The sequence below is a fragment of the Aquarana catesbeiana genome, linkage group LG06 (assembly GCF_042186555.1).
Source record: "Aquarana catesbeiana isolate 2022-GZ linkage group LG06, ASM4218655v1, whole genome shotgun sequence".
In the NCBI taxonomy this organism is placed as follows: Eukaryota; Metazoa; Chordata; class Amphibia; order Anura; family Ranidae; genus Aquarana; species Aquarana catesbeiana.
The window spans coordinates 94,108,196-94,122,438 of record NC_133329.1 but is presented as its reverse complement, the minus strand read 5'-3'; the positions used below and the strand labels follow the sequence as shown (position 1 = coordinate 94,122,438).

Sequence of the window (14,243 nt, the reverse complement as noted above, 5' to 3'; positions counted from 1 at the left end):
GATTGCGGCGGTACAGGTCAGCGGGACAGGGGGCAGGGAGGGGGACCTGTGTAAGTTCACCTTGCAGATTTTTCTGTAAAGGTGAATTTACACTTTAAGATCAAAGGATTATTTTATTAAGATTATGAATTTATGGACACTTTGCACTTTATTATTCATAATTAGTCTGTCTACAGTATAATGATATATCACTGAATGCATATGGCTTGCGTTTGTATATTGTTGCACTTTATATCATATTTATCAATTGCATATGTTTTGTGTTTTATACACTGTTGCACTTTATTTAGGGAATTAGTTTGTGTTACACAGTTATGCACTAAAGCAGGGGTAGGCAACCTTAAAGAGGTGGAGATCTACCTGAACAGTATGGGAGAAGTCAAAGATCACCGGGCACAATGTCGCCTCCTCACACCAGTTTTAAACCTGTAACTTCTGTACTATTGTGTCGCAATCGCATGCATTGCACGGCAATCATGGGTTTAAATCAAGTGGTGAGGAGGCAACATATCGCCTCCTCACCACCTGTCAAACACACTCAGATCGGTTTTTAGAGGAGCAGCAGTGCTTGCTGCATTTGTAATTGAGCCCTTAGCGGGGACAGCTTTCCAGCGGGGAAAGCTGTCCCCGCTGGAAGAAGACTGTAATTGCTAGCGGCTATAGCAGCCGCTAGCGATAATCGGAAGAGAATCTGACATGCTGGTTGTACCAAGCGATCAACTTGGTACATTCAGCCTGCCCATTAACAGTTCAAATCCCAGCCTGTTGCTGCTGAACAGGTTGAGATTTGGAACAGTGTATGGCCGGCCTTAGGTTGCACCGAGACCGCTATTTTGCCAGAGAGTACCGCTACTTTCGGTCAAGAATTCGCCGATACCTTTGCATGCAATTTGAGCCCATACAAAATGAATGGGCTCAAATCCCACTGCAAAGAATCGCATGCGATTTGAACACAAGTACTCATGAACATACTCGGTATCGGTGCAACCCTAAACATGAACCAAAATTCAAGGTGCTATATTGAATAATAAAGAAGTCAAGTGTCAATGTAGCAATCTACAGATATTTTATTACAGGGTTAAATGTTCCATTCTGAAACACAAGACATATGACAAGACTGTTTTATAGGACGGGATTCCTTTTGTTTAGGCCTGAGCTGCTTTGGCAGCTTTCCGCTCTTCAATCATCCTCTCCTTCTGCTTCATTAGGCATTTCCTAGCATTGCCATTTGCTCCAAGGTACTCATCTGTAAACCAATATAAAATTATTATTATTACAGGAAGCCAGCAGCTGGTGGAATCATATCAATAAACTCTCTGCATATCATTATAAAAGTGTTTTAGTTTCACATATAGGACAAGCTGACCAAAAATGCCAAACCGAACCTTGTGGTCATTTCTACACCCGCTACAAAACAAATGTAGATATAGTTTTGCAGGCCCCTGATCAGGCCTTGTTTGCTGCCTCCCCAGGTTTTCCCCAACAGTTAGCCACTTAAAGTGCATGTAAACCTAAACAGTGAATTTCTCTTATTTGCTCCCTTTTGATCTGATGAATATATTACTGAAAGGGTTTTGCTATAACTGTTAACGGTGAAAGTTTAGGCAAAAAAGTAAATCTAATCCTAGACATTCTAAGCCTAATCTGTCTAGCCCTATAAAGCTAAAAAAACACACACACAAACCACACCACACACCTTACCTGTCCTGCAGCCGCTCTGGTCCAGTTTCCACCTGCAGGCGCTGTGCCCAGGAGAGAACCGACAATGGCTGGGAAGTGACATCACCCAGACTTATGGGGCTTTTGTTGTCGGTTGCCTCCTCTTCTGCACACCCCTACACAGAGAAGCCGCCACTGACAGCTCAGCATGGGACCGGACCAGTGTGGTTGCAGAACAGCTAAGTATAGCAATTTTTGCTCTATAGGACTAGATTGATTAGTCTTAGAAAGTGGCATAGAGTAGGATTAGTCAGTTTGTTTGTTTCCTAAACTTCCACTTTAAGTGCAAAAAATCCACTTGTTGTGCCTGCCATAACATCTTATACAGCCATGGCCAAAAGTTGAGAATGACACAAAACATTAATTTTCACAAAGTCTGTTGCCTGGGTGTTAGATCTTTTTGTCAGATGTTACTATTGTATACTGAAGTATAATTACAAGCATTTCATAAGTGTCAAAGGCTTTTATTGACAATGATATTAAGTTTAATGAAAAGAGTCAGTATTTGCAGTGTTGACCCTTCTTTTTCTAGACGTCTGCAATTCTCCCTGGCATGCTGTCCATCAACTTCTGGGCCACATCCTGACTGATGGCAACCCATTCTTGCATAATCAATGCTTGGCGTGTCAGAATTAGTGGGCTTTTTTTGTTTACCCGCCTCTTGAGGATTGGCCATGGACCAAAAATGTTGATGTTTTGTTCCACAAGTCACTTAGTTATCACTTTGCCTTATAGCAAGGAGCTCCATCATGCTGGAAAAGACATTGTTCGTCAAACTGTTCTTGGATGGTTGGGTTGATCTCGGGGGATGTTTTTGTACCATTCTTTATTCATGGCTGTGTTCTTAAGACTTTGTGAGTGAGCCAATTCCCTTGGCTGAGAAGTGACCCCACACATGAATGGTCTCAGGATATCTTACTGTTGGCATAACACAAGACTGATGGTAGCGCTCACATTTTCTTCTCTGAAAAAGTTTTTTTTTCCCCAAACAATCGCAATGACTTACCCCAGTCCTCAGCAGTCCCATCCCTGTACTTTTTGCAGAATATCAGTCTGTCCCTGATGTTTTTCCTGGAGAGAAGTGGCTTCTTTGCTGCCCTTCTTGACACCAGCCCATCCTCCAAAAGTCTTCTCCTCACTGTATGTACAGATGCCCTCACACCTGTCTGCTGCCATTCCTGAGCAAGCTCTGCACTGGTGGTGCCCCGATCCCGCAGCTGAATCCTCTGTAGGAGACGGTCCTGGCGCTTGCTGGACTTTCTTGGGCACCCTGGAGCCTTCTTCACAAATACAGTGGAAATGTTTTTTTATGGGATTAATTTCATTTTCATGGCAAAGAGGGACTTTAATTGCAATTCATCTGATCGCCTTTCATAACATTCTGGAGTATATGCAAATTGCCATCATACAAACTGAGCAGCAGACTTTGTGAAAATTAATGTTTGTGTAATTCTCAAAACTTTTGACCATGGCTGTACACTCTGTTGCACTGCCATCAGTTAAAACTGGGCAGGGCTAAGGTATTGAGGGTTGTATAATCATAATACACTTCCTGTCTTAGGGTGACAACGCTGCTTCTGCTCAGATACAGTACACTAAGTGTTGTCACCCTAGAACAGGAAATATGTTAAGGTTGGGATCACCAGGTTGAAAAAAAAAAAAAAAAAGCCTGACAACAAATAAATGAATGCATCCACCACATCTAATAACAGATAAGCTCCAACATATTTAATTTATCTCCTTGGGTTTAGATAACTTCCAAAAATGAATTGCCTACCACAAATAGATGAGCGAGTAGATTAAGAGCTGTGAGCAAGTAATGATGGTATCCTAACATGGGTCAGGCACTTTGGGCTGATGGATGAGCTTAGTCAGCTAACAGGAGTAGGAGAGCATAGGGATTCATTACCCAATTAGCTACCATGAGGTGATGAAGCTGCAAGCATAGCCTCATTCTCCTGGCTATAAAGTGAATCAGCAATATATAAACCAGAAGTGTGGCTGAAAATAAATTAAATTACAGATAGGTTGTTAAATTAATGTAAATATAAAATTGCCTCCTTTTCATTTGGAGTTGGTGCAGACCTCTGGCCACTACCAGGCCATTTGCACATGAATTAAATAAAAGAAGCCCCCCCCCCCCATACATCATAAACAGGGAGCTTAATCCTCAGTTTCCACTCAGTGTCCCTGGTGGACAGACACTGGGGGGCTCATATATAATGAAGAACAGATCTTTATCCACTCTCTGTTATGCATTGCTGTACTATGCACGCCATCCCATTCATAAATATGCTGTAGTAATTGGAGGAGATCCAGTCATGTGACTTTGATAGGCTTTTTTGGGTTCACTTTTGCACTTCGTTTTACTGTGCTTTGTCACCTTCAGGACTCTGTAGAGCATATCTGTAATGCACTTGCTTTGCTTTAAAAATATGCAGCCATTTTTTCAGGTTTTTTTTTTTACTATACTGCTGCTTTTTCAATGTAAGTTAGGAAGATCTGAGAAAGACTGAAATAATCTAGGACAATACCTCTAACCAAAAATATAGTAGAGTGCAGTTCTGGTGCAATCAGTTTCCAGTTTTTTTTTTTGGCAAAGCAGCTGCAGGCATCACCCCAGTATAGTTTTTTTCTTTTCCTTTTTTCTTTATAGACGGCGGTTGGCTTTCTTGTAATACCAATCAATGCGGCTAAGTAACCGCTCGGCTGTTAATAAAAGGAGCAGGAGCAGATGTCCCCCCGCCGCCGCTCTGCCCGGATCTCCCAGCCAGCACGGGGACGCGATCAAAGCCAGAATCAGCTTTGAACGGGTCTTTGATGTCACGGTTTACTCGGCAGCCAACGGTGCCAGTTTAAAAAAAAAAAAAAGTATTCAAAAGTGTCGATCTTGGCATTTTTGAATACTTTCAAGTGCAGAGGAGGGGGTTTGAAGTCTTTTAGACCCCAGATCTAAGAGTACCCGTCACAGCCTATTACTGTCACAAGGGATGTTTACATTCCTTGTGACAGAAATTAAAAAAAGACAGTGTAAAAAAAATATATTTTAAAGCTCCCCACCCCTCCACAATCATGCGCCAAAGAAAACGCATACGTAAAGCGTGCCCACAAAATGTAAACAGTGTTCTAATCACACATGTGAGGCATTGCTGCGATCTTTAGAGCGAGAGCAATAATTCTAGTGCAAGACCTCCTCCAATGCTAAACAGGTACCTGTTAATTTTTTTTAAAACGTCGCCTATGGAGATTTTTAAGTACCGTAGTTTGTCGCCATTCCAGTGTGTGCAACGTTAAAGAGTGACATGTTAGGTATCTATTTATTCAGTGTGCCATCAGCTTTCACATTATAAAAAAAAAAAAAAAAAAAATATTTGGGCCAACTTTACTATTTTTTTTTTTTTTTTTTTTAATTATTAATTGAACTGTATTTTTCCAAAAGAAAATTGCATTTGAAAGACTACTGCCCTAATACAGTGTGACATTAAATATTGGTATGACCGTCATTTTATTCTCTAGGGCCTCCGTTAAAAAAAAAAAAAAATAATTATAATATATATATATATATATATATATACACACACATACACATACTGATTTTAGCTTGTAAACAACAAATGTCAGAAATAGGCCTGGATTTGAAGTGGTTAATTGAACACGTTAGAAGCCGATTGGCTACCATGCACAGCTGCACCATATTTTGCACACTCCAGTTTTAGTAGATTAAGCCCAATGTGTTTCAGTTGTACATTTAGGAGGCCTGGTTGGTGTTTAAGGGGCAAGACAAGAACAGAGAACTTACATCTGGCTTTATATCCTCTGCTGGCTTGGGCGTACTCCTCCTTCAGCTCGGCACAGTTCTGGGCGGAGCTGTAACCCTCTCTCTTGATGCACGCTGTATACCGTTCTCGCATTATTTTCAATATTTCACTATCGACTTTTCTTTAATAAGAAAAAACAAAAAACAAACAACATCGTTAAAAACAACTTTAACTTTTAAGCATTCAGGCCCAGGTCACACGTTTTTATTGAACACTTTTATAACAAGTATTTTAATAAAAGAGCATTTTACCGGTTTCTACTCCCTCGGAGGCCATCTTTAATAAGGTGACCACGAGCTCCCAGAGCTGCAGAATAGTTGTCTCCCTCCTCCCTGCTGATTGATTGAAAGCTGCTCTGACCATTTAGCAGATGAGACTGGGACTTTATTATACCTGCAGCTTACAGAAAATGGAACAATGGATTTCCTGTCAGTACCAAGAAGCACTGAAATTGGATTTTTGTATGTATTGTAAAATACTTTTCTTGGAGTCTATTGATGGACACCGAAGTCTAAAACCTTTAGGTTGTATTGCCACCCACAAAAAACAAAAAAAAAACAAAAAACAAAAAAAAAAAAAAACAAAAAAAAAAAAAAAAAGGGAAGGGGGACTAGGAATGGGAACATGCAAACAAAAAAAAACAAAACAAAAACCACTGTAGGCCAACCCTGCATAACCCTTTCCAACCCTCGCTAGTACACCCCATGTTCCTGGATGTTTATAGTTTATAACAAGGAGAGTCTCCTCTGGGGACCAAGTCCTCCGCATCGACAAGTTGCCCAACTCCCCACCCGGACAGGGTGGCGTCTGTTACAAGAACCTTTTCAAATAGGCAGAACGAAAGGAAAGGACTTACAGGAAAAAATTTTTTATACAGTACTACCCTTGTATATTAGATCTTATAAAACACAAAACATACATTCCAAACATACAGTGGGGAAAGGATTTGATTCCATGCAGACTTTGTAAATTTGCCCACTTACAAAGAGATGAAGGGTCTACAATTTTTATCATAGGTGTATTTATAAAGTGGTTGTAAACCCACTTTGAAAAAAAAAAAAAAACTAACACCTGCAAGACAAAGGCATAATGAGCTAGTACGCATAGTATACTAGCTCATTATGTAATACTCACCTGAGATCGAAGCCCTCGGTGCGGTGCCCGTACACAGCACCGGCCGGGGACATCACTCCCGGGGGTTACTTCCGGGTATCGCGGCTCCAGCAATGATTTGCCGGAGCAGCGATGACGTCACTCCAGCGCATGCGCGCAGGAGCCACCGGTAATGGCACACTCGCTGAAGCAAACGCCACATATGTGCCATTGCTTCAGTGCGCATGTTCCGATGATGTCGGCACATGCAAATACAGGGGATATCTCCTAAACCATGCAGGTTTAGGAGATATCCTGGGTAGCTACAGGTAAGCCTTATTATAGGCATACCTGTAGCAAAAAGTGGTCTGTAAGGGTTTACAAGCACTTTAAATGATAGAGACAGAATATCAAACAAAAATCCAGAAATCACACAATACAAATGTTAAAAAAATTGAGTTGCAGTTCAGTGAGTAAAATAAGTATTTGATCTCCAAGGAAAACATGACTCAGTACTTGGTGGGGAAACCCTTGTTGGCAAGCACAGAGGTAAGACGTTTCTTGTAGTTGGTTACCAGGTTTGCACACAACTCGGGAAGGATTTTGGTCCACTCTTCTTTACAGATCTTCTCTAAATCCTTAAGGTTTCTTGGCTGTCACTTGGCAACTCAAAGTTTCAGCTCCCTCCATAAATTTTCTGTAGGATTAAGGTCTGGAGACTGGCTAGGCCACTCCGTGACCTTAATGTGCTTCTTCTTGAGCCACTCCTTTGTTGCCACGGCTGTATGTTTTGGGTCATTGTAATGCTGGAATACCCAGCCACGACCCTTCTTCAGTGTTCTGGCTGTGGGAAGAAGGTTTTCATCCAGGATTTTATAATACATGGCCCCGTGCACTGGCCCCTCAATGCGGCAAAAAGTCGGTCTGTACCTTTAGCATTGAAACAGCCCCAAAGCATAATGTTTTCACCTCTGTGCTTGACTGTAGGGATGGTGTTCTTAGGCTCATATTCAGCATTTTAGTCACAAAAAAAGTGCAGCGCTCTCCTTCAATAAAACGCAAAAATGAAAAATTCGAGATTATGAGTGCTTTTAATTGTTTAGAATTACATTATTTATATTAAACTGTGCTACACCATAGCCTGCCTGGCACTTATAGAATCTCATGCATAAGCAGAGAAGCAGACGGAAGAATTCAAGACGCTGGTCTGGGACGTGTCTAAGACCAGGCCCAGCTACTCCATGCCAAGAATCAGTTCTGGCAATGCATTTTTTGAAGGTCCTGGATCCACCCAAACCTCTAATGCCTGGAAAGCTAAAAATACATTGTCCTACAGAGCCCTCATCGACTGTTCCCTCATCAGAAGGCCCCATCTCACAACAGGAATATCAAAAGAATACAACAGAGCCAACTCTGGAGCTAGCATCTTACTGAAAACCTGATGTGAGGAGGAAAGGGCTGGGCTATGAACCAATAGTGTAGCCCCCCCCCCCCCAAAATGCTGATGTATTATAATGATCGGCACCTGCAAGTAAGCATCTTTAATGTACACAAAAGCCAGGAAATCTTCCTGGTGGAAAGAGGCAATGACAGGTCGGTTAAATTCCACTCAGAATTTTTTAGACTGAAAATGTAAATATTCAAAGCCTTGAGATCCAAGATGGGGTGAATACCCCCCAGGCTGGAGTAAAATCCCTGAAACTATTCTGCCAGAGAGACTGGGGCAATGACACTTTCCTCCAGAAGATCCGCCAGTCTTTGTGGAGACACAGGAACATTGGAAGATCCTGAGGAAATGAGGAGTGGGCAAGGAATGAAACTCAGGTTTTTAACTCTAGGACACTACCAGAATGCAAGCTGTCCAAGAGTCAGCAAATATATCCTCACACTCTGGAAAGTGGGGGAGCAACTTCATGTTGAAGACTTGTCTGAGGATATGGAGTGGAGAAACAAAAGGGGCAATTCTTGGCAGTCAGAGGGAGACACCTTAGCACTCTGCTCCTTAGGTTTCTTCTGAGGAAGGTGGGTGCTCTCACCACTAGTAGCATCCTTATTAATGTTACCAGAAGCTGATCCAAAAGAATGTTGTCCCTTGAAGGCCATGCAGACCAAACACTTTCTGCAGTCCAGCACTTTATCGAAAGTCTTAAGCAGAGTCTTTGTGGCCGATGGCTCAGAAGCCTTTAAAATCATGGGTAAATCAGATTTTGAATCTGCTTGGGGGGGGGGGCACAGGTACGCACGTGTGACCTCAGTGATCAGAGTCTCCTAATAACTGGGAAATTTGGGTCATAAAGTTTTGCATTGCCTTGGTAAAGACCTAAGTCGAAAGAGAAGAGGAGCCAGACAAAACTATAAGAGCCAAAGAGAACCCCAACAAGAATGACTAACAGCAGTGGACAGTGGGCTTGATTTACTAAAACTGGGGAGTGCAATATCTGGTGCCGTTGTGCATAGTAGCCAATCAGCTTCTAACTTCACATTGTTCAATTAAGCTTTGACAAAATATCCTGGAAGCCGATTGGTTTCTACACAGAGCTGCACCAGATTTTGCACACTTCAGTTTTAGTAATTCAATCCCAGTGTGACTCTGGGCTGCAGATGCCAGCACCATCAATGGGCACGTTTCAAGCAGCCCCAAAGCCTTTGGTAGAAGTTGAGTAAGGCCAGGCCTAAAGTACTCAGGAAACATGGACAGCTGCTAGCAGGTGATAAATGGATAGCTGTAGGTGACCAAAGTGGATAGCAGGAATGGATTGCAAATTGAAGTTCCATGGGTCTATTCAATCAGGAGCAGCAGCAGGAAGATTCTTCATGCTGTATAGCAAAAAAAGGAGGCGTGTGCAGCACTCCACCCAGCAGATCATTTCAGTGCTCATTTCCTCAGTGTTAACCCCTTCAATGGCTAAAACCACTGGTAATGGGGAATAATTTCACACAGTGACCAATTACAATGCGGTAGCACCCAAAAGCTGGGTCCGAAGGGCCTGCTCACTGGGTGAGTCTTTAGAGCCATTGCCAGCGCTAAGGCAATGCCAGAGGCTCTGAACCTGTAAAGCATTACACAACTAACTTTTAAAAGAACAGTCTGGAATGCGCTTCACATGGAACAGATTGATCGAAGGTCACTTCCAGGCAATGTCCAGTCCAGCAGGGTCCAGATGCAGCACACCAAAAGCCAGGTTGAGAAGGACCATCCAGCAGTGGTGTAGATAAAAGCCTTGAATGAAGAGAGGGAAAAAAGAGAATGTATCAAAATAAAAAAAGAAGAAGATTAGTCTTTACAGCAGCGGGGCTGAAGAATCATCCATCCTCCTCCTCCTCCTCCTAGGACACCATCAAAAAATTAAAGCACGCTCGTAGTAAGAGGGTTAGTCCTGGGCTGGCCTACTGGTTTTATTTGCCAGTGTCCAATCCTTTTGTAGGTGCCAGTAGAACTCAAATGAAAACTATGTTACGTGCTGCTAAGCCCATAAATGGGCAGAAGAAACCATTTTGGACCTAAACGCAGAGACAAAAGGGACAGCGTTCAGGATGGAAAAAAAAAAAAAAAAAAAAAGGGAGGTGGTAAACTGCCATAAATTATGATCTAAACCAGAGTTTGTAGATGGTGTTCCCAACAAGCCAGGGAATGGGGCTTATAAAGGGTTCCCACCTATGCCGACTAGCAGGTGACTCCAGTGCAGAACCTCTCACAGTCCCTCATGTGTCCTTCACCATTAATAAAGTGGTTGTAAATGCTTACATATACACAGTGAAGTGACTGGCCTCAGATGATACACAGGGATAAAACAAATCCTCCTACATAAGTTGAACCTATTCATTGGCATTCCTCTCTTCTCTACATCCATCCAATGTCCAGAATTTACACAGGATCTCTCAGCTCTGATAAGCAGGGGGTGAAGAGCTGAAATTAGACCAGTGAGGAGAGCTCTGAGAGCTGATTGAAGGGAAGAGACACACCCCCTTCACACAGAAACAGAGCTGAGGCCATCAATCACAGACTGTGCCCTCCCATCACCTTTTTTCTCTTGGTGTCAGGAAAAGAAGCGATTAATGCTGATAGCACATTAACAAGGCAGCAGATAGAAATGACACTTAGTGCTCTGGATAGAGACAAGTACCCACTATAGAGGGATATGCTTTGTTCAGGTTTCTTGCCTGAGGTTTACAGCCACTTTAAGCTGTGCTTGGCCATCTATAGTACTTAGCACCTCCGTCCCAGAGACCAGTTTACTGTCTAATGATCTCAGTGGCTGGGCTGCCTCGTGGCATGACCCAACTAATCAGTTCTGAGAGATTATGGCCTCAAACCTGGTGGGCAGAGTCCATCCGCTGGTCAGTGCAGTTGCAAAAATGAAGAAAATCCTGCTAACCAGCATAAGAGGGGCACATGCACCAGTTTTGTATCTTTCTGTCTGACGGGTCGGGTAAGAAAAAACTTACAGGTCTCTCTTCCATTGCATTTCAGCTTCGTATTGGCAAAAGAGGTCATCTTCTAGACACTGGGACAGGTCGGGAACACGCTGGAACACCCGGTGGTAGTAATAGATTTTTCTACTTGCTCGCTGACGTTCTATCCAGTCTGCAAAAGAAGAAATACAGAACTTTGAAGGAGATTTAATAGAAAATAAATAAATAAAAAAAACTGGAGTTACACTTAAAAAGGGAACTAAAATGTACAAAATAAAGGCAGGCAGGTCTTTTATTGCAGAAAAGATATGCTACGTCTGCACTTACCGTCCTGTTTGCAATCCTCTGTGGAATGTATATGGAGTTTCACATGTGCAGCGGTTACATGTGCCAGATAAATGACCCCCACACATGAGAGAGTGATGTCATCCTTCACTGGCCAATCGAGGCAGCCGAAAACCAGCACCCATAAGAAATCAGGGAAAGATGATGGCATGGGACCTCGGACCATTGGAGAATGGTTGTTTCTGCCTTTAGGCTCGATTCACACAGGGGCAACGCGACTTCAACGCGACTTTGAGCGACTTATAACACAACTTCAAGTCACCTCCAGGCCCCCAGAATTTGCCTGTGGCCAATCAGAGCTCAGGAGGGAGGGAGGGGTAAGCATGTGTAGTGGTGAATTTTTTGTTACTACTTCCTGTGAAGTCGCTTTACTATAGATAGAGATCCGACTTGGAGGCGACTTCCATTGAAATCAATGGGTACAAGTCGCCTAGAAGTCCGATCAAAGTAGTACAGGAACCTTTTCTGAAGTCGGAGCGACTTCAGTAGTGTAATTTAAGACACTCTCATTCACTGTAATGCAAATCTCTTCTTGGGGCGACTTGAGGGCTTACAAGTTGGATCCCAAGTCGTCCTAGTGTGAACCGACCCTTAGTGTTTGGGACACCTACAACAGTTTAAAGGAGAAGGTCAGCCAAAGCTCGTGTGGCTCTACCTCTCCTGTGGATCGCATGAGTGCAGTTTGTTCTGCACCCTTGTGATACGTTTTCAGACAGCGGGCTGAAGCCCGCTGTCAGCTGACGTCGCAGAGGTCAGGACACCATGATAACCGCCATGGCATGTGGCTATGGGCCAGGACTCTGGGTCCACGACAGCCACGGGTCGGGATGCCAAAACATTGACCAGCCAGGACCCGGAAAGCCACAATAGCAGCGGCCCAGAACCCAAGGCTCACACATCAGGCTCAAAGAACACATCTCTAGCATCTCTTTGGATGAGCATGCTTGTAATGCACAGAAACAAAATGATTGGCCTCGGGGTCCCCAGGGCTCCCAAGACAACAACCAGCTAGGATTTCAGGTTCCATGACAGCCATGGGCCTAAGGCTCAAGGACAGCCACCTACTAAGGATGAGCTCCGGCATGTTCGCACAGCCAACGTGGAAAGCCCGCCAGGAAGTCGGCACAGCGCTAATCACAGGCAGTGAGACATTTCCCGATCTCTGCAGCCGCACATCGGGAAATATCTCACTGCCTGTGATTAGCGCAGCGCCGACTTCCTGGTGGGCTCTGCACGTGGGCTGCGCGAACACGCCGGAGCTCATCCTTACCACAACAGCTGTGGACTGGGACCTCGGGCGCCACAACAGCTGCATCCCGGGACTGGGTCTGTAAACATTCACAGCCCCCTGCCTTCTATCAAGAGCCTTATTTGAAAGAACACATCCCGACATACCTTTAGACCAGCGGTCTCCAAACTTCTGCCCTGGGGCTGGAGGCGGCCCCTTTGCTTGCCTTTATCTGGCCCTCGAGGCATTCATTATTCCTGCCACGAACACCAACAATGGGGCACTCTTTAGACAAACATGGCCGTAATGCATGGAAACACAAAACGATTGGACCTGGGAGGCCATGGGCCACCAAAACAGCAACAATCAGCCAGGATTTGGGGTGGCTCAACAGCGACAGGCAAGGACAACCTATCCAATGACCAACCAGGGTGCCACAACACCCATGGCACGGGTTCAAGGACACCTTGACAGCCGTGGCAGAGAGCTCCACAGCTGCCACGTCCCGGAACCCAGGGTGCCACGACAGCTATGGGCCACAATGCCGAAACAATAACTAGCCAGGACCCCGAGGCACCGCAACTGCTGCAACCCGGGACCCCGTAACTTCCATGGCCTGGGACCCGGGGGGGCCACGACCAATGTGGTCAGGGAGGCCACGACAGCCACGTGCCATGATAACTATGACCCCAAAACATTGACCACCCAAGAGTAGCCACAACTTCAGGCTGGCACCTTGGGGTGCCATAGCAGTGATGCTGGGACTTGTAGGTAAGGTCCTGTGGCCGGACATTGCACGCTGGGCCTTGTAGTCCCCCCACCAGCACAAATAGCTCTCCTCCTCACCGTGGAAGATGGTGACCGGCCTGTCCACCGCGTAGAAGAAGACTTTCTGTATGAGGATATTGGGGTTCGGGAGGCCGGAGAGGTTCTCCCGGATGGGAGTCTTGGTAGGAGGCTCTGGGTACACATCCCTGTCTACAGGCATCGCTCAGGTCACCCCGACCTCCTGTCACCCTCCAGTATGGCGGACACCCGAGGACCCCTCAGAGGCTGACCCTCACACTGCCTGCTCACACAAACCAACACTGATTTCTTCACTTCTACCTCACCCGAATTAATAATAAACCCCCCCGATCCCCCTCTGCTTTACAAAACTTTGTCGCCGCTACACCAATCAGGTGCACAAGGCAATCATTTCAGACCAATGACGGACCCCAGTGGTAGTTCTCACGCACCGGACTGCTCCGTTTATCATATATATATATATATATCGTCATATACGGGTATTCCTGCCTTCCCCCGCATTCATATAACATTGTAACACAAGGACACAGGCGCCAAGGGCAGCTATTTTAGTCACATGTGCTAAGGAAGGCGAAGGCCAGGAGGTTTGCGCTTCAGGCCTCGTTTTCAGATCAGGCGGCGCTGTCCTGAAGCTAAGCAGACAGTAGAGGGCGCGTAGGATCTGTGCAGGCTGCACACAGCAGGAAGAAGCTGTATACCTATGCAGACAGCAGAGGGCGCTGTCTATCTTATCTCCTATGAATTGCCTTTGAAAAATTGTAGCCAGGGTAGAATTGACTTGTATTGATAATTATTTGATATTATTGATTTATTATTTCTAT

General features: G+C 44.6%; 1 protein-coding gene across 1 annotated transcript; it reads right to left on the bottom strand.

Moving 5' to 3' along the window:
- Positions 1–1,043: 1,043 nt before the first annotated feature.
- Positions 1,044–13,686, bottom strand: NDUFB10 (NADH:ubiquinone oxidoreductase subunit B10). Its single transcript, XM_073636453.1, has 4 exons — positions 13,462–13,686; positions 11,076–11,214; positions 5,519–5,658; positions 1,044–1,246 (listed from the first exon to the last, which is right to left on the bottom strand). Exons 1-4 carry the CDS (start codon positions 13,601–13,603, stop codon positions 1,146–1,148), a joined length of 522 nt encoding a protein of 173 aa, XP_073492554.1. The 5' UTR covers positions 13,604–13,686; the 3' UTR covers positions 1,044–1,145.
- Between the last annotated feature and the right edge of the window lie 557 nt (positions 13,687–14,243).